Here is a 21,159-nt window from a genome sequence, read left to right as displayed (position 1 = left end):
GTTTCGTCTTTGATAATATCATAACACTAGCGTTCTTCCTCCCGCCGTTTATACCCGACTAATACTTACTAAACATTTGGTATGGATTGATTTGGTTTGCGGTCTCTCGTCTCTCTTGCTCGTTCCCTACTTCACTTGTGTAATTTAACTCCTAAATCTGATTGTTGTACCGCTGCGTTTCCCCCCGCCCGAGTACGGTGTTTGTTTAGCTTTAGTTACTTCTACATTAATGATATATCCTTTGCTCGCCCGTCGCTCGGTATACGTCCGCAAGCAGCCTGTTCGGCCCGGCCCGGCGGTGGCTACTACTGGTTTAACTCTAGCTCTAGCACAGCACTTTGCTGTAAGCGGCGTGGTTTTTGGGGGGGTTTTGTCCTTAGTCAGTTCCGGTGCCTAAAATTTCCTGCAGCGAGGCAAACTTCCTAAACAGTATCTTCGGCTCAAGGCAGGCCGTGCCGGCCGGGAGGGGTGTGGCAGGGTGCAGCTTGGCACCTGATTGTCCTGCGACGCTGAGATTGTCATGGTTCGGTGGTACCGTCGTGTTGGTGGTGGTGCCGCTTGTGGCGCCATCTACCGTGGGACCGCGTGGGTCGTGCTGGTGGGTTTGGTGGTGGTGGTGGTGGTGGTGGTGATGGTGGTGTTCGGTGGTGCCGTCCGGCGGTGGTGACCAGGGCGCGAAGGGTGACAGCGGTGAGAGGGGAGAGCGGGGGGACGATGGGGACGGTGGAAGGTGCGCCATGCCCTCCGGCGGCTCCTCGTCCGGCAGGATCTTCGTGATGGTGATCTTCGGCCGGCGGCCATGCTCGAGAGCGGCCGGGACGGCCGCCAGCGGATTGCAGGCGAAGAGGGTGACGGGCGACGGGGAGCCGCCGGTTAGTGCCGAGCAGCTGCCGAACTTGACGCGGCTGAGTGGCGAGAGGCAGTCGGACGGCCCGTCCGGGTCCGTGCCGATCTCCGAGCGAGCGTCGGCCGTGGCGGCTGAACCGGAGCGGCTGCCGTCGGCGGTGAACGCGAACAGGAGCGGCTGCTGTTGCTGTTGGTGGAGCTGGAGCTGCTGCTGCTGCTGGAACTGGGTGCCGGTGAGCGAGGGGCGCCGCGAGCCGCACGTCGACGGCGTACGAGCCTGGATCTCGTAGTGGATCTCGATCTTCTGCTTCTGCTTGCGCCAGATGTTGCGGAACGAGCGGCGCACGATCTTGCTCCGCACGCCGTACAGGATGGCGTTGATGGTGGGCGACAGCAGCAGCAGGAAGGAGGCCAGGTTGAGCAGGGTGGCCGGGGTGCGCCAGCCGCTCGCCACGAACGGCAGCACGCTGTTCCACAGGATGACGAAGTAGTACGGGCAGTGGAACAGGATGGCCGAGCCGACCAGCTGGATGACGCTCGAGGCCGGATTGTTCTGGTTCGACGCCTGCGTGCACGTCTTGCAGTTGACGGCCAGCCCTCCGCCGCTGCCGCCCGGCTCCGTCCCGACACCCTCGGGCCCTTCGTCGCCGTCGACCGGGTTCGGCACGAAGAACGGGTTGCGCTGGTGTGTGATGGTCAGCTGGGCCGACAGCGTCACCTCCAGGATGGCCGACGCGATCCGGTTCCGCTGGTAGCGAGCAATCATCAGCACCTGCAACGGCGGATGGGGAGGAGGGGGAAGGGGGAAATGCATTTCAAATCAACTCTTAAGTACAGCAAACTTCTTCACCTGTCAAAAAACAGATGATGGGATCACCTGTTAACAGATATATGGGATATCAAATCGATGCCTTGTGAACTGAACCTCGGCTTCGTCTATATTTGTATTAACAGGAAGTTTGGTGCAGTGTCTATAAAGTATTACAGAGTTCAGTAGCGCCCACAAAATCTTGACTTGAACCATACACTTAAGAGATACTAAGAAACTAAAAGGGAGATCTTCACCACACGACAAAGTCTTGGAGAAGATAGCAGAGCTCCACCAAAACACTTTTTTCTCTTCATTGAGTTCAACTGAACTGATCACCGATAAACCTGTATGAAGTCAAGAGCTGATGGTTTGAAATCTCTACCAAATTAACCAGAATTGTGACTGGTGACCAAAACTCTCAAGTTCCTTTGTACCAACAAGGGACTACGCCAAGGGGTTAGGGTTCCCTGCATATTCTTACTCTGGAGGTGGAAACTTCAGCGATCATCTCCTGCTAGTCAATCCAGATCCTGGCATACGCTGAAGATCTTGAGATAAGTGGTAGGAGACTCTCCTATGTAAAAGAAGCATATGGACTGCAGATGACCGTGGAAAAACCCACTTCTGAAGTCGTCTAAAACATCACAGAACACACGGACTGTACAGTTCCAGTAATCACACACGCCTCGGATACATAGTCTCTGTCGATAATCTGACGGTACCCTCTTAGCTATGTTCGGGGAGGATTCTTGGTCCCGTATGTGAGAAGGAACAATGGAGCATGGCGTATACGAAGTCATCGGTCGAAACCGTGATATAGAATTGAACCAATTTGGCAAGAAACCGTGAGCAGTTTTGGATGGAGTTTCCGGAAGTAAGTAAAACCAATGTTCAACAACAACAACAAACTTAAGTATGAAAAGTCAACCTCGTTGACAAAATCCGTAACTCGAATGTGTTGGCATTTCTCCAAACCCCGATCGGAAGATCGAAAACAGACGAGCGTTCATAACAAGGACGAGAAGAAAGAGGGTTCTGACAGTGTTGTGTGCACTAATTTTTAGGAACGATTGTCTACTTTCGATCTTCCATTCGAGCGCTGTTGAGATATGCCGTCTCAAACGAGAAATGGTGAGTTGTTAACGCATTTGAGGTTCCATCTTCATTTGCTGTTGTTATCGTTGAACATAGTTTGACAGGTGCTGAAATTTGCTAGACTCTATTGTTGTGGTTGGGATTTGTCCCACAGCGAACTCGACACCTCGCCAAATTGGCTCTCGCATCGATCCGACCTCCGGCCTCGGACTCCTCGGTGGTGGTTCGTGAATATTAAAACATACGGAAACAGCTCCCCGGTGAAACCCGGCCCTCCTTCGCCCCGGGCAAAGCCCTAGGTGAAGGTCACCATCCCCTCCCCCTTTTCCCGGTACCGCTTTTCTCCATCTCAAGCCGGGCAGCACGTCCGACAGTCAATTTTCTTCCCTCCCATTGGGGCGCCGAACGGAAGAATGATCGTTTGCGTTTCCGGTTGCGTCCCGGGGCAAAACAACAAAAAAAAAAAAAGAAATGGCATCGGTCCCGGCGGCACACCGTTGGAGAAGTTGATTAAAATATAGAGACCGTTCCCCCGATCGATTTATCGATTCCCACCACGCTTCGTCCTTCGTCCGCTTTCAAGAGCACCTTCCCTGAGGTCGCGGCGAGGCACAGGTAAGGTGCAAGGGGGGAAGGGGTGGGTGAAATTGAAAACCATTACGAACGGGACGAAATCATGCAGGCATTCGACAAAACCGCGCACCGGACCGGATGCAAATGTAGAAGCCGGATGATGGCGATGCCTTTCCTTCACTTTGGTCCATATCCTTTGTCCCCGCAAACACACACACACACGCTCTTACCCTTTTCTTCCTCGTTGCTCGTTTCACATAAACGTCATATCTCTGTCAAGTGATGTACCAAACCGGGTTCTTAAATCAAGTAGCAACTAAAAAACTAAACGCTTAAATTTACGGGAACAAAATCTCTTTTATAAAAATTAATTTTACAATAATGAACTTCCCGATACACTTTAATTTCTTTTTAATAGGATGTATCAAATTGTTTTGTATTTTTTAAAAATTGTACAAAAGGATAATAAAATGTTCCTTCTCCTAGAATAAATATTCTGAAGAAGATATTCTTCAAAAAGTGCACATGAATAAACTAAAGTTTAACTAAACATTGTAAAAACCTCTTCCTAGAAACCTCTATATATTTCACATTTGTGTAATAAAATTGATAACACTTTTCATCAAACATATGTTCCTTCATATGGAATATCTATTTTGAAAATTGCTTTAATGATAAGTCAAATCAAAAGACTGAGACACACTTTTCATGTGTTTTGTTTTCAACGAAAACTTCGCTACTTCGTTCTACAAACATTATTCTTTCTTATTTCATAACATTATTGTTCTTACAAATATCATCTTTCGGTCAAAACACTATACTGTGGCACAACTCGTTTTAAAATAAGAGCTTATCAGAACAGTGACCAAAAAAAGCACCCAAAAGAGTTTTATTTAATCTTCAATATGTGGCCAAAACGTGAAAATGCCAACTCGAGGGCAGTGTGCGTGAATTTAACTTTCGGGTTGACTTAATTATTGACGACGGGATTCATTTCGTTTTCGTTCGAAAGTTGTTTGAAGGCAATGGAAAATAGGAAGAAACCCGATGTATAAAACCTCTAGAGTGGTACATCACTGGCAGTCGTTGTGCGTTGAGGCGCGAAAGCTCGTTCTATCGCGTTGTCCACCGCGTTTGCCTACCGTGCGGGCCCCCCCGCATTCAGGGATACAGTCGTAGCCGAATCACGGGAACCCGAACGGCAGAAGCCGTTGCCTTTGAAGTTTTGAAGCACATTCATATTCATGAGCCGGATGGGAGCTTTTGTTTTGGAGTGTGTGTGTGTGTGTGTGTGTGTGTTTTTTTTTATTTTCCTTCCTCAAAATATGGCTTTCCTTGGCACGTCTACGCCACTATCGCTTGGTCGCGCTGGGGGTGGCAAAGTGTTTTCCAGTTAAGGTGCTTTGAAGGCGCCACAGAAATCAGTTCTATGGCTTAGTGTGCCTTATAATTGGTAGTAACAACACAGCAAAAAAATCAAAACAAATTGTGACAATAGGTTTTCCTGCACGCTTCGCCCTGAGTTGCCGACCCCTGGGTCGCTACATCGAATGCTTATGAAGTTAAGTGCCGGTGGATCTCACGTGGGTGGGGTGAAAGTACTGCCGGCATTCGACACGTCACCGGGTGTATGTGTGTGTGTATGCATGGGTGGGAGGGCTTAATTAAACTCAACGTTATTCAGGCGAAGCCTAAATATAGTCCCGGGCTTCATTGTCATTGCCGTTAATCTCAGCCGGCTTGCGAGTGCTATCGTAAAATCAAGCAAATACACGCGAGTTGTACTTCGCTTCCGACTCGCTTCCGGAAGTAGATATTGACTAGTCTGGCTGCTGGCTGTCATTTACCGCACGGGGTGGTTTTGACATTTACTGATCCTCCCGTTCGCCCGGAGGTGGGGGAGGAATGGGGGGGGAATGATGTAATTGCCCTCAGCAGGCAGCACGGGGAGCGTCGAGCTGTCGAACCTACCTTCATGTTGCAGCCCAGGATCAGGATGATCGGCAGCAGGATGGTAAACAGGACGAAGCTAATGCTGTAGATGAGCGATTCGGTCGTTTGCAGGTTCGGCAGGCAGAGCTCGTAGTCGCTGTCGAACTTGTACGCCGATATTCGTACCGCCTGCGGCAAGCTGAACAGCATCGACACTATCCAGCCGGCACCGAGCGTTATTAGAACCTGCTGTTGGCGGGGCACAGGGGAAAGGGGGGGGGGGGGGGGCGGGGGAGAGAGAAAGAGAGAAGAAGAAATGGGTGGCACGATGATGAGGTAAAGGTTATGTCACGTGCGATGATTACAGCACGAGCCAAGAGTTACTTGCTAGCCAGTGGTGGTGAGAATATTAACTCCTTTGAGGGATTTGAATTGGAATCACCGATGATGGTTCGAAACTTTTAGTCATACTTTTGCTAATGAGAACACACAAAATGTGTGTGCTGAGAATTCGAAACGGAGATTCAAATCCCAAACGAATGAATGTGTAAGTGAAGGAGATTCAATTTGACACAGAGATGTGAAACCAAAGAGTGACTTCATGAATATGAATCTCGAATCTGGATGCATCCCAAAAGAGTTAATTAACACTATTTGTACCGTGCGTACCTAATCCCAACTTTTCATATTATAAAAAAGCATTTGTACTATTTCAAATGATATTTCATTTTTACTTGTTCTAGGACTTTTCATCACTAGGTTTAGCGAGAAAGAGATCATTTTTCTTCAAAGCACCAAAGCATTTTTCAGAAAATGTTTCATTACTTCTGTAAAAGTAATACTAGATGTGACAAAAGTGTTCGAGACTTTCTTTCTTTTGCTATTAGGTTCAATCCAACCCATTTCGCATTTTTTCGTAAATGTCGTTAAGTGAAAAATCAGCTTGAAGAAGTACGCGAAAGGTACAAATTGTTACAAAGGCCCAAAACTACTTCTGTTGAATTCTCAGGAATGGAAAGAATTTAAAGACAACGTAAAAAATGTACTGGTTAACTTCCATAACATTCAGGTAATTTTACACCTCGCTTAATTAATCATCATTGGTGTTGATAAGTAAAAGAGAATATCTGCTCACTTACTCTCTAAAGTATTTGACGTTTGACTTACTAATTTTTCATTTTGACTTTAGAATAGCACATTGATTCGAATCTCACATTGTGACTTCTCACTCTTATCATTTCATTTCATTTCATTTCATCATCATCTTTCAAAACATTAGTAAGCTTCTGTTCACTCACTACTCTCTACCAGAACTACCTGAGCTGAGGCGCTCTGCCTCTCTGCGTACCTTTTTCGTGTTGATGAACGTCCCATAGTGTAGCGGCGTGGCGATGGCGAAGTAGCGATCGAAGTTGAGCGCACACAGCGTCCAGAGGGCGATCGAGTGCAGCGTGTTGAAGCAGAGCCCAAACAGCAGACAGGCGACGTCCATGGCGTCCAGCGCCACCGGCAGCACCCGGCACAGGCTGAATATGTAGAAGATCAGGTAGAAGAGACATAGCACCGCGTTGACCACACCGAGGTGAAGCAGCAGGACCTTGCTGGCGAACGTTATCTAAAAGAGAGCAGGACCGAATACCAAAACAACACCACACATCAGCTCTCCGTAGCAACCGTACGGCGATCGGTTTGACGTTGCTCGAACGCTCCCGGCAAGTTGATGGTTTTTGTTATTACGGGGCACCATTTTAATGGGACATCTCTAATTGGCAACGTGAAAGCTGGCGCAGACCAAATAAATATCTCAAGACGTTTGTTTGCGAGCAGTCCGCATTGCATCGCACCTGAAGGTCTTCCTTCGTACAGTTATTGTGTCTCGAAAAGGTACAAACAAACTGTTGAGTGATCCGGCGTACCAATTAGTAGTTGTTTAGAGCGATAAAGTTGCGTTCCATAACATTAGAGGAAAATAATCAAGAATTGCTAACGGCAACCGACTCGCACCGGGAACATCACCTGCACCACGGGATTAGAACGGTCTCCAAGGGGAAAAAAACAAGCAACCCATGGCAGCAGCAACAGTCGATAACAGTTCACTCACTCACTTCCGTTGGCGTAGAGCTGCCTCTCCCTCTCCTGCGGTTCACCACGACCGGAAACCAGGTGCTTAGCGTCGCCGGATGCTGCAATTATGGCCGACGCTAGGCGAGGATGATCGCAAATCAATTCGTGCCAGCCTCGTAAACTGGCCAATCATCGTCCTGCCATCGGTTCAATAATTGGCTATCGCTCAACGGAGAAGCAGAGGCGCCATCGGCTACCGGTTGGAAATCCAATAACTGGGAGATAAATAACGGCAACAAGATGCCAATAACCGGGGGAGAAATGGAACGCATGAAAGAACAAAAAGCAAAAAACGAAACAAAAACAACCACCGGGCAAATAAAAAAGCAACACAGCAGCAGGGATCCCATTTTTCATCGGAACAATCGCACAATAGAAGAGGAAGCTAAGCAAACCGGATTGAAATATAGACAAAAGGCAACCAGGGAGGATTTGTAAATGTCCGGGGAGGCGTAAAACAACACGAAAAACACAAAAAGTATAAGAAAAAGGAGAAAAAAAAACAACATTTAAAAGGAACGTGAATGTAAACAAACAGAACAGCATAAACAGATGAGCGCAAACAGAGAAATTCACGCTAGACCAAACCCATCCCAGAAGTCTGGGGCTCTTCGGATGTTTCCGAGCGCAATGGACTTTTCGCCTGCCCCCTCTCCCCTCCCCTTGTGGGCTTCCTGATGCGGAAGATGCTGTCCACCCGATGCTGTCAGATCATTTTTGTAATTCTGTTGCTTTTACTCTGTTTTGCGTAAACCATCGGTAAGGAAAGAATCAACTCCCTCGTGTCCACCAGCGTTTGCCGGATGGACGGAAGGATGAGCAAGGTAGGGAAACGAGCGGGGAACCAATTTAACAGCGCAAATGGATGCAGTTTGTTTGCGCGGAAGAGGACGTAATCCGGAGCGCAAACAAATCGCGTACACGCTATGGCGAGGGTATTTCGGGGAGAAAGGAGATGAGGAACAGTGGGGAGTTCAAGGAAGGGGGAGGGGGGGACTAAAAGCGGCCATGATTATGATTGCCTCGGTGCGAAAGGGGGGAGCGGGAAGTACGTGCTGGAGTGGCAATGTGGCGATCGATCGATCGGATGTTGCGTCTCGTTTCGTGCAATTGTTTTGCGACGACATTCATCGAAGCCCTCGGAGGTGCGGACGGGGTTTTCACCTCCATTCGGAGGAAAATGTTCCAATCTTCGGTGCTTCTAGGTAACGAAGGCTTGCCGACCCTGGTGCTGACATCATCGCAGGTTGCTTTTTCCAGGACTAACCAATTAATTTGAATGATGTTTAATTTGTCTTCGTTTGCCATTGTTTACCGAAAGCACCGCAATACGATGTGTTTAATCGGATCGTAACCTGTTAACCTGTTGCCACTTGTTGTGCTGTACACAGCGAACACATTAATTAGAAGTCGTGGCGCATCAGCCAGCGTACGGAGGCTTCTCCGTACATGTTGGCATCGGTAATCAAAATTTAGCATTACCTTCTAATTACAAACCTCAGCGCAATATCAAACAACTCCACTGCATGAAAAACAATGAGTAAAGGTGTGCTGCAATGGTGAAAGGAGGTTGGAAGGAGGAGTGAACAGTTGTTTATGGTAAAAACAAGAGTACAAATATGACAGAATGGAAGCAACTCAAATGCTATGTATTGTAGTTTTCCAGACATCAACTTCGACGGTATTCGAACAAGTGAGCAACAAGGAAAAATAAAACAAAAACAAGTTTCATCATCATCATTTTCATTTATCATTTGCTACAACTTTTAACATGAGGACAAAGCAATTTGCACAGTACCAACTGTAAAGCATAACTTTTGTGACACTCAGCATAGAGTAAACAACCAGGCGCCTCCATTATGGTCCTATGGTGAGCATTACCCATAATTTACTACGTAAAAAAGCATAGAAAATAAAACGTAAATTGTATAACACAATAAGGGAAAATTTTGTGCAAAACATGAAAATATAAGTTGTTATATTAATTACGACAATTTTGCTCAACAATTGCTAATGGTATTTTGCATCACTAATTCAATAGTATAAGCAACCAGGCGCCTCCATTTGTACCATATTTGAGAACAGGCCAACATTTTAATAGAAGACTTTTTATTGCAAAATCATGGGAAAGTATAAATAAGAAATCGAGGATTAGCAAAGTAAAGGAGGTTTAGTTTTTGCGAAAAATGTAATCGAATAGGACATGAAAATTACATCTCTTGTAAGTCAAGTTATTGTGAAAAAAGCATAACAAAACTTGCGTAATCCAACACTACAATTTTTTCAAACAATTGTTGATTGTGTTGGTACCATCTTTGTCTGATAATATTAATTTAAAGGCATGAAAGCTACCGACATGAGAAATTTTGAAACTACAAGCGACTAGGCGCCTCCATTTGGACCGTATTTGGGCTTTACCAAGAACATACTCTCAAAGCCCTTTCATTGTAAGCATTTAATGATAGGTAAATCAAAAAAAAGTGTTCAAAAATACAAGGGAGTGTAAATCTTACATCAAAATAAATCAAATCAAACTAGTAAAAACACTTCTACGGCAAGATGTTTCGAAAGAATCAAATCAAATCTTGTTATATCATTTGATACAGTTCTGGTCGGTAAATTCTAGTGTATTTAGGTAGAATTTGAGCATAAGCTCAATTGTAATGGTGAACTTTTATTTAGATTTAGGCCAATTTAGAAATCGTAAACGACCAGGCGCCTCCATCGGGGAACTATTATGGCTGTTTGATTAAAAACCCCGTTTGATTGTGTCTTTTGATTGAAGATCTTTACAATCGATAGCGCTAAGTAGGGGAAAAGGTTGGCGAAGGTGGCTTTTAGTATTAAGGTAACAAAAAACTGTGTTCCTTGTGGAACTAACCGACCAGGAACAATGAACTCTTCGCTTGTGGTCTACTATGAGCTTCACGTGCCGGAAGTGGAAGAACGAACGAAAAAAACACACACAGATACACACATACCAAAAGGACCATAAACGATCGACGGTGAAAGCCAATCAAGCTCCGACGCTGTCCATCATCAGGTGTATCTTCTGTGCAGATGCAGATGCACTAAGAGAGCGGAGGGGTAGGACACGGCAAATGTAATTACACTGTTGCCTCCCGAGGCTTTTTTTCATTCCTGCCCAACGTTTTACATCCTTTCCCTGCGTCCACCGTCCGAGGCCATTGCCATTAATACTCGAAGGCCGACCTAATCCATTAACGGCGCATTTGAACTGTTCGGCAGGAAGGCGGCAGCAGCAGCAGCAGCAGCAGCGAGCCCATTATTGCAGTTCCCCCGGTTTTTTGCAAGCGGCAATTTCCCGATCCGACGACAAAACGGGAGGCCGAAGAGTTGCACATCCTGCTTAATCGGTTTCCGGCTTCAGGGCATTTTTTTTCTGTCAGTTTTTGCACTTTATATTTCTCGCCCTGCCCGCGATAAATCGGTTTTGTGCGCTTTTTGCGAGCATTGCCCGGCCGGGAAAAACTTTCACCCGCCGCCGGACATGATCACGAGTAATAAAACTTTGCCCCAATTAAATTAGATTGCATTTCCATCCGGTCGATTCGTTCCGATTGGGGCAAAATTGGCCGCGTGGGGAGAGGGGTGGGCTGCGAAGATGGATTGACAGGATGGAGTTAAATAAGGCATGATGATGCAAATGATGATTTTTCCATTCTTCCCCCCAGGGTTTCGGCAAACGTCGCGAGCGATCCAATCTTTCTCTACTGTTCAGTGTTTGCGGTGTCCATCACTGAAGGACACAAGCGCGCTAGGGGGATTTTCCCTTCAAGTTCGTTGCGCTAAGAATATTGACAGGCGCTCAAATCTTCGTCAGCATCCGCAGGGCCGCTGGCAATCGGGGGGGAGGGGAAAAGGGGAAGGGAGAGAGATTTAATATGGGGAAAATCAATCGCTGTTTCGAAACGAGAATTCCTGCGAGACTCACTCGAACCTTCCGAGCGGCTCGACATTGGCCGTTCACTTACATTTGGAAAATACAAAACACATGAAGTGAAGGAGGGGAGGAGGGGATGTGGGGGAATATTTGGGCAAGCGGCCCATTTCCTCCGTCGGTGCCCGGTTCGAAATCGAACAACGAACTTACAATTGAAATTGATCTCATCCGTCGGTGCTTTCGGAGAACTCGTATCCGTTTTGCGGGGGGAAAAAAATGCCGCTTTTCCCGCACACCACACGCTATTGAACGGTGAATCGATTTCCTCGCGGTACAACACGAAACAACACGGAAAACGAAACAAACGCGACCCGGGAAAGGTTGGGCAGCGGCGCGAGGTTGGGCACAATTTTGATTGGTTCGACAATTTGATGTCGTTCCGGCCGGCCCACACACACACACACACACACCCCCGTCCCCTTGAAGACGGGTGTTCAAATTCAAATCCAACGCCGGCGAAGTGATGCCAATTGAGGCTGACAGTTGGACGCGCTCCGGGAAACCGATCCCCGAGAAGCCGATGGCTCCACGTAATGTTATTTTGCAGTAATTCGACGCACGTGATTGCCCAAAACACGGTGACGGATCGGGAACGGTCGAAAGGGAGGGAGGCCTGTGCCGAATCTTCGGTGTGCCAAACCGGGAAAAACCCGCCAGGAGGCTGCTGCAGGCGGAAAATCGATACCGTTTTGTGCTTAATTTGTTTGTTCACGACGCTACAGCGGGCACGGTGCGGAGATGGCGGTACGCGGAATCAACAGTGAGTGCCAGTACCGCACCCCTCCCCTCCCTCCACCCCCCCTCCATTTCCCCACTCCTTTTCTCACCCAGCCATTCGTGAGCAGCAGGTGGAAAAAAGGGAAACACCACATTGGTCGGTGGCGTTTTGCGGAAGCTTTCTTTTCGTAAAAGTAAAACTTACGCCGCTACGTTCCGGCGTTGAGTGTGGGTGTTCGCGTGCGTTCGTGTGTCGGCGAAATAAGTTGTTCCGCTAAGCTGTTTTCGGGATCTACGATTTATTGCATCCGCACGCACCCACGCACAAAAAACCCCCAGATCGCAGGTTTTGCGAGCAACTTGTTGACTTGTGCTGCGTTACGAATACAAGAAAGGGAGGGGGAGTGGGGGAGAGGACGAGGGAGAAGAGGAAAAGGTGAAAGGAAAAGCGCACAGGCAGTCGGCACCGGAAAGTTTTGCAAATAATCAAATTCAATCAACTTGAAGACTGGAGTGAATTTAGCGTCGAAAAAGGTAAAAACGGTAAAGCGAAGGGAAACTCGCATCCCAAATCGAACCGAATGGTGGGGGTGGGGGTGGGAAAAGAAACCCTCCCTCCCCCCTCCCCCCAACTTCACACTCCTTTTCCCTGGAGCAAGGGATGATACGGCTGAGTGTGCAACAAATGGTCGAAAATGCGCGCGCGAAGGCAAGACTGCACGTGAAGAACGGAAAATTGGCTTTTATGAGTGATTTGATGAACCCTCTTTCCTCTTCCGAAGGGCCAAAAGAAAAAAGAAAAAGGAAGCACGAAAAAATATACCGACTCCCCACCCCCCCACCGGCATTGATTGATTTATTTAATTTCGCGCGGTTCCACAACGAGTTCCAGCGGGGGGTTTTTTTTGGAATGGCAGTCCGTAGTGGAATTTGAAGCCGAAAAAAAAACGGGTGAATGTGGTGGTGTTTGCTCCCGAATTTTACTCCTTTCTTGTTGGGAAAGGCTGTGCGCCGGGGGATGAGAAATCAGAACTTAAATAAAAATCATCGAAAAAGTTATGTGGATGTGTGATAGAATACACTCTGTCCAATTGCTATAAGACCACCTGGATTTTCACGATTTTCAATGAAAATATTGGTAAATTAGCTGCCTATGTTTCTTAAACAAATACAGAAATCATAGTTAATCATAGCTTCCCGAAAATAATATGATAAAAAGTTGAAAGTAACTGCTTTTGAAATAAAAACCACTGATGATATGATCGTGATTTTGAAGAAAGTAAACATATAAATAGAGCTGGTGAAGGCATAAATTGAGTCGATACTGGCACAACAACTTGTGACTTAAGGTAGTAAGTTGTTGTCGCGCTAGAATAATAATGCCCCTTTTATATGGTTTGTTACAAATCATTTGTTTGCTCCATAAAACGTTTATTTGGGATGTTCCAAATAGTTTAATTGGACATTGACGAGGTCTGAGGAAACAATAAAAGTAGAAAAGTAGAAGCTGGCCGTTATATTATCTGAGATGACTAGGTAATGTACTAAAAATACGATTGGTATCATTCATTAAGCAATTTTGAAGAAATCCTTGTATTCCAACAGTTTTTTTATACCATGGCAGCAAACCAACCATTAATTAGTCGATGGGAAAATGTGAATTTCATCGATTATTCAGGCTTAAGTTAGGTTGCAATTTCTTGCGGTTATTAAGCTTGCTGAATTTATTAAAAGGGACATGGTATTTCCAACGCTATTCGAGCTAGTAAGGCGTATTCCGACATGTTCAATAATCTTTGAACGATCTTTGCTAGTTAACTCCAATCAATATACGCTAAAATCGAATTATTCAGATCCTTAAACTGTTTGAAAAGGAAATTTAGAATTATAATACTCTAAAATTCATTTTACCTATCCATTAGTTTGGGATAATGTCTTCTTATTCCAATTGTATTTAAGTGGTCTTATAGCAACTGGACAACTTTCCAGTTTCCAAAAGTGATTTTTAACATTTTATCTTATTATATTTGGTAGGCCATGTTGTGTTATCAATTTCCGTATTGATTATAGCAAGCGATCTAATTTAGCAATATTTTCGATAAAAATTATGAAAACCAAGGTGATCTTAACAAGGTGGTCATGTCAATAACTTTGTGCGAAATTTTCGTAGTTGAGTTTATTCCACAATGGATTTGTATCGGAAAATCGAACGCTGTTTTCATGTATCCTGAACAAAACGTTTCGTTTCAATTTAAATTTGCAATCGAATGTTTTACTCAACATTCCTTTCTGTTTTTCCCTCTTTACCAACCAATAACTGCTTTATTATTGTTGGCCAAGAATCTTGTTTATTTTATTGAACCTTTTTCAACACATTCTGCTTACTCGGGATGAAGTGGAACTCCCGTTTCCATCTCCATATCCGGCAAAGCGGGAACTTTCCACCAGTGGGAAAATCGATACAGTTAAGACTCGTTTGCTGCAACAGGTTCCGAGCGCTTTTGCGTTTTTAATGGAGAAACAAACCTCGTCGAATTAGCGTGCGGTGGGAAAGAAATAAGCCAATCCTCGCCTGGTTGAGGGTTAGCCATTAACCACACAAACACACACATACACACGCACACATGCGCTTGGTTCGTGTTTGCGGTTTTTCCCCTTCCCCTTTGGAGTGGGAATGAGGGGGGACCTCCGAAAAATAAAAATAAAAGTACGGCACGCCTGGGACGAAGGATTCGCAAGGACACGGGCTTCATTAAAAGCAGTTACCACAACGAACCACACACACACACACACGCACAGGGGCTACCGGCTTTTCCCGTTTCCCACCCTGGTGCGTGCTGTGGCCGGGGTTCGCTCGGGGACACTAATAAGTTCGCCGGAACATGGCATGGAAAAAGCGTGTAAAGTAAGATAACAGTCCAAGCGGGAGGGAGTTTCAAATGGGAAAGACGAAGGGGACGAGGGGAAAACAGATCACGAGTGAAGCTCGAGTTGTCAGAGTGTATCTTTTTTTATGCAGAGTAGAGGAGAGTGTACAGAAGACGGACCTTAAAAATAGTCCCCCGAAACGTCGGAAAACACGATAACTGGTCAATAATAATGACAATCAAAATATAATAACAATTTTCCTTTCATCCCTTAGCACCATCGAGAGGGAATGGCGCGAAGGGAGGGGAGGAGGAGGAAAGCGTAAAACGACAATCCCCCCCCCCCCTCTCTCCAGCGAGCGCGCCCCAAAAAATGATGGATATTGAAATACTACACTTTCGAGCGCGCGTCATCACATCCGAAATGTTTCCCCGCTCCGCCATCGATCGCACTCGACTTCCTTTCGTTTCCGTTTATTGTCCTTCTAGGGAAATGTTCACTCTCCCCCTCCACCAGTGTGCAGCACAATCTTCAGCTTCTCACATCCGGCTCGTCTCCATCAAAAATCCTCCCAATTCCGGGAGGGGTTTTCTTTTACTTCTGGTTGTTTTTTTTTTTCGTAAGAGAAAACGGCAAACTTTTAAACAACTTTCCTGCCACAAAAATTCAGGATGCAGCGCACAGTGGCCCCAGCTGAGGACGTTTCGTTTGATGCTTTATTGAACCAATCTTCGAGAAGAATGGCGTTTTAGGAAAGATATGTTTCTCACACTTTTTCGTCTGACATCACACATTTTTTAATACTAACTCAAGGATCATCTGTGAACCATTATTCAATAATTACCAAAGATCTATTTCTCTATTACAAAATTCACTAACGGTTCGTAAATCAGTCATTCATTTGTGGTTGTAATATATTAATGTACATTTTCTTTCGTCACTAGAATTTGGAAACATGTTATCGACAAACACAATACAAACAAATCTTTTGATGATGTTTGTGCAAATAATGTTCCTGTTGTTGTTCCAAACCGACAAAAGAAAACGTTCATAAATAAATTACAAATAAAACAGCTGAGAATCATGAAGATTGAAGAATTCCGATTCGTGGATCGTTGGTGACTCATGATTCGTTGGAGATCTCTTTTGATCCGTTGTTGATTCATTACTCTTCAGAGACACATAAACCTTTGTAATTATGATTTTTTTTATTTTTGACTTGTAAAAAACTAAAATGGTATATAGTTGTGTTCAAAAACCTACCACCGTGCAGTGGCAATGGCATCGACCAGGACGGATGTTTGTATTTCAGCCGGAAAATTTAGGGGGCGAAAAAAGTAAAAAGCACCCCCGTCACTCCCCATTTCTTTTCCCATTGGGCAGGTATCCGAGAGGATGGGGGGACCCGGGTAAAGGTGCAGCATTAAAAAGCACGACGGGTTTAGATCCCCCCTCCCCCCCACTCCGTTTGTGTTGAGGCGGGATTTTTGTGTATCGGAAAGGATGGTGCTAGCACCAGCACCAGGTGGAAAAGCTTGGAGGGAAAACGGGCGCAACGGGGTGAAGCAGAGTGTTCACGGTGGATTTTCTTCTCTCCTGGCGTTTCGCGATTTGCTTTCGTGCAGGAATAGGAGAGAAATGTTTCTTTTTCGCCATTTTGCACGGTGGTACCGAGGGGGGGGGGGCGAGCCGTTGGAGGAAACGGGCTGGAATGTTATTGATAAATTTTCATTCGTTGGTTGGTTGGCTAATATTCACGGGGCCCATATCTTCGGGCATGCTTTCCTTCCTGCTTTCCGCCCCCTCCCCCCTTTACTTTTGCCATTGAAAAAAGGACTCCTATTAATCCTCGTATGCGTTTGGGCGTTCGGCCGGAGCGCTCGAGTGTCCATCACCGACCAAAAGGCTTTCTGGCTTCCTCCAAGCTGGCCTTCACCGTTCGTTAAAGACGCGCAAATCCTTACCCCCCACCATTCTGCTACCCACGTCAACCCTCCTGTCCATCCAACCAACCGCATCTACATCGAAAATAACGGGGCATGCGAGAAAAGTGGTCGCTTCCAGGGAAAACGCACCATCTGTTGCCGGAGCCAGTTCAACACCAACACCAACACCGGCCAACCGAAGCGGCAGATCATCAACTGATGGACATCCACCGAGTGGGTGGGTTGTTGAAATGCTCATCAAATCCGGCATGATCGCACCGCAGCTAAGGCGCCAGGTGGAACGAAAATAACGAATCCTTTCACCCCCACTACTCCCCGCTCACCTGCTACCGGGCCCGATCGTCCACGGGCTCCGGTTACATGCACGTCCCTAATTCCGAACCCCTTTCCACCAACCCCCCCACACACACACGCCAACTACTCCCCTCATAATTGGGAGCTGTTGTAAATTTTCACTTTTAAATATTTAATTGATGCCAAGCCGTCGAAACCCGCCCGCATACCGCATTGACAAGCCGAAAAGGGAGATTAAAGAAGGAGGGAAGAAGAAAAAAAAAGGCACGACGAGGCGCGGTATTTCCAAAAGTCCTCACGTTGTAGTCCACTTCTCCTGGTTCATCCTAGCTGCGTGGGAGTTACGGAGAGCGATTGAGGGTTGGCGTAGTTTTAGCCCAAAAAGTTCGTCAGGAATGGAAATAAGCAGGGCAAAGTGTTCAAATATACAACGGCTGAGCGAAGAGGCACGCCCTTTCTTTTAACAGCAGTTTTAGCAAAGGGTATTCACCCAGATACTCCAAATTAGTATTCTCCAAGAAGTACTTCAGCAATATCCGAGAAATCCTGCACTATTCACAACAATCTCGGGAAAGTATTTTGAGGAGAGTAGGTTCTACTCACTAGAACATATAATTAGTATTATCCAACTTGCTGTACAGTAACTTGCTGTACAGTAATCATACAACTTTTCCTGAAAATGACATTCCAAATCATTCATTTCCACTGCCCCATCCTGTAGTATTTACAAGTACTACTCGAACAGTGTCGCACAAATCCTACTCCTACTTCAACCACGAAGTTCTCTGGGAGTTCTTCTGAGATCGATGTATTCTACGATTCAGAACGCTCAAATAGTATTCTCCAAGTAGAATTTAGCCGGTTAGAAAATCGGCCCATGAGCGAAGGGGGCTCACCACCTCGACGGCGTGGGTTCGAATCCCAACCGAGACCGGACCCTCCCCTGTACGAGAGGACTGACTATCCACGTACAACAGGGAAACAAGTCTCGTAAGCCCTTAACGGGCAGGCATGACCAAGAGGTCGTTACGCCAAGAAGAAGAAGAAGAAGAAGAAGTAGAATTTGAACAGGTGTCTGACAAATCCAACTATTTTTACGACGTCTTCTAGAAGTTCTTTTAAGGGAACCAATTGGAACTAGAATAGGTTCTCCAAAAAGTTGTCAAAGTCTAGTTCTTTTGAGAGAAGCGTGTTCTGCTATGCAGAATTCACAAAATTTAGTCTCCAAATAGGACTCGAACAACATCTAGCAAATCCAACTCTTTTACGACGTCCTCTGGAAGTTCCTTTTGACGATAACCCATTTAGAACTCACAAATATTATTCTCCATGTTGTCGTCGAGCAATCTCTGATACATTTGACTCTTTTTAATACTTCTCCTGCTTTTGAGGTTAGCTCTTGTTTACAATTTACAATGTACGTCATATTTTGGTGTCTTTGGTGAACGAAAGTTCCAACTAGTTTTCACGTAGGAGGTGCATAATGCAACACTTTTCCCTATTGTTAAAAAAAGATCCGGTGCTAATGGTCGCAAGGAAACAGATTGGTTCATCCAGTGGGGTGGAGGGGTTTATAAAAAGCAGCCAGTGAGGCCCGATTGACGTCGACCCTTCAAAACCTTCGAAAGAAAGGGTGGGAGTTGGGAGGGGGGAGGGGTAGACAATGGGTTTGACGGCGCCGAAAGGAAGAAAATCGAGCCGATGGGAAATGAAATTTAGATGACAAAACACGCCCCAAAAAACCACACCGGAAAGCGAACCTCGAGGTAGGACGGTATAGCCTAGCTCCGACGAGCTAGCCCCTAGCAACCTGTCAACGAGAACGACAAGTTCCGGACACTGGCACGCTAGGCACTGGTAGACAAGTGTCACCGACCAGTGCTCCCGCCAGCCCGCAGCACACAAACAATAGATTGCTCCCCGTAGCCGTACTTCACCGGGCGCCCTCCATCTTGTGTCCCTTATCTTATCTCGCCTGGCGACGCGAGATTCAACTAAGGGAACACTCGACAGTCGGAGTTCGGAGCTCTTCAATGCAACCACACTCAAGGAATCTTGATGACTTTTGAGTCGACTGTGTGCGTCGGTACGTGCGGGGTTAGGCCCCGCCTTTGGCCACCGGAAGACTTTGACAATCACGTAGTTAGGAGGCTTTCCGCTTCCACGGCCTCGTGACTGAAGCTCAACCTCATCATCGACACTTGGGTTGGGGATCCGTTCTGAGGCAGAAGAAAGAGAACTCACCTTCACTCTGGCCTTACCAGGATACAGGAACGTTCAAGCTCTCATACCGATACACACATGCATCGAGCAACGAAAGGACGACCGGTGTGTCTTATTGTATTAAGATTCGTGCGACATTGTGCTCCACAACGAATCACACGTCACCAAAGGAAGTTTGGGTGTGTTTTTTTTCTTATATAGAAGGGAAAACAAGGAGTTGATTAGACAAGCGACTTTGGTCACAATAGCAAACGGTAGTCAGAATGAACCAGTGAGTTCTTCTGAAGAATTGTTTAGTCCATGATCCAAAGATTCTCCTGTTCGACGTGACTGTACTGTTATGAGTTTCGGTATGTAGAGTGATGATGGATGTGCCTCATTGCCAAGTCGTTATGTTAAGTAGAAACGATTGTATCTGGGATAAGCGATACAGTCTATTGTGCACTGACGACTAAACGTCGCATGACAGGGGAAAGCGATGAAATGGAAAATAGGTCGACCTCAGAGGGCGTTCCGTTCTAAATAAGTAAACGGTGCTCGTTGGTTTGTCCCAACACTTGCTGCCCGAACCGAAGAACATCGGCATCGACTGTTGCAGCTGTACTTTCTCGTGCAATTACTTCGTGGTAGATTAAAATCGATTACCATCGATCGCTGGGAGGCTGACTGGCGGTGCCCGCCCCGGTATCGACTTACCTGCTTCGTGAGGATAACAATAACGACGATATAGGTGTTGACGGTGAAGCCGATTAGCACGGCAACGAGAGCCAGTATCTCCAGCTGAAACGGCACCATTGCGAATTGCTAGCCTGGTTGCGTCGTCGGTCGTCGGCGTAGGCGGTGGTGACGTGTTGCGGCAGCGGTGGTGGTGGACGACTACCAGGACTGCTCATCTCTCGTGCCGTTCAGTCTCGTCCGGTTCCCGTGGTGGTGCCGCCGGTGGCTTCGGCCGGTTCTAACCTATAGCCTGGTGCACGCGATGTCCACGGCATTCGACAGGGGAGGGACGGTGGCGGACGCGACACAAACACACGGAACTGCCAAAAATAGGGCTGCGCCAGAAAAGAATAAAAAAAAACAACAAACAGAAAAAGCTACAAGCTTCAGCTACCAGCTATTGTCCCGAGTGTACGCTTAATTGGCTGGACGACCCCCGAACAGGGCCTGTAATAATCCCGCAGCTTACCTTTTGCTCGCGAACTTGTTCAGATGACCAGATTGGCGCTCGATTGCAAATAATGATTGGTTGCAGCGCACCGCGTTGTCGTTACCTCGTCGTTATCTCTTGCAGATCCTTTACAACCCGTGGTGTACAGAGAGGTGAAGAAGTTGTTCCAGTTCCATATGTTAATTGGTAAGATACAGAAGAATGTCCAAATCGCTCTTCCTGCTGTTCACCTTTGCGTCACCGACGGCTGAATGCCCAAGTATTGACCCGTAAGGTGTACAGCGTTCAAGCGATACCGAAATACCAGATCTATTCTCTATAGCGCTATACAAACTGTAATTCATTCGTTTTAGGAACCAACTTTACCGAAATATTTTGCTGGAAGCAAGGGACGCTCAATCGGTCAGTCCCACCGAAACCTTTTATACTACCGTCCCCGTTGTTCCACAGTGTTACAGCTGGTGCCGGAGCGTGTGATCGTAGAGTGATGTGCGTTTGATTGTAGGCAGGCTCAACACTTCGGTCGCTCGGGCTGCAAAAATCCACCGTTCCGTACAAATTCGTACAGCCTCCCGGGTGATTGCCAACGATGGTTGTT

At 46.5% G+C, this 21,159-nt stretch overlaps 1 protein-coding gene across 1 annotated transcript; it reads right to left on the bottom strand.

The window, feature by feature from the left end:
- Positions 1-376: 376 nt before the first annotated feature.
- Positions 377-20,216, bottom strand: LOC131291198 (alpha-1B adrenergic receptor-like). The gene is made up of 4 exons (XM_058320390.1): positions 20,090-20,216; positions 6,606-6,872; positions 5,297-5,506; positions 377-1,618 (listed from the first exon to the last, which is right to left on the bottom strand). The coding sequence occupies exons 1-4, from the start codon at positions 20,186-20,188 to the stop codon at positions 377-379; spliced, it is 1,818 nt and encodes a 605-aa protein (XP_058176373.1). The 5' UTR covers positions 20,189-20,216.
- Between the last annotated feature and the right edge of the window lie 943 nt (positions 20,217-21,159).

The sequence above is a fragment of the Anopheles ziemanni genome, chromosome X (genome assembly GCF_943734765.1).
Source record: "Anopheles ziemanni chromosome X, idAnoZiCoDA_A2_x.2, whole genome shotgun sequence".
Lineage (NCBI taxonomy): Eukaryota > Metazoa > Arthropoda > Insecta > Diptera > Culicidae > Anopheles > Anopheles ziemanni.
This window is presented reverse-complemented; position numbering and strand designations above follow the sequence as displayed.

Excerpts from the sequence above, each read along its gene's own strand:
- LOC131291198 (XM_058320390.1), bottom strand. The coding sequence starts at position 20,188 with ATGGTGCCGTTTCAGCTGGAGATACTGGCTCTCGTTGCCGTGCTAATC. Across the intron at positions 6,873-20,089 it reads TTGTTATCCTCACGAAGCAG|ATAACGTTCGCCAGCAAGGT; the intron begins GTAAGTCGATAC and ends GCTCTCTTTTAG. Across the intron at positions 5,507-6,605 it reads CGTTCATCAACACGAAAAAG|CAGGTTCTAATAACGCTCGG; the intron begins GTACGCAGAGAG and ends CCCCGCCAACAG.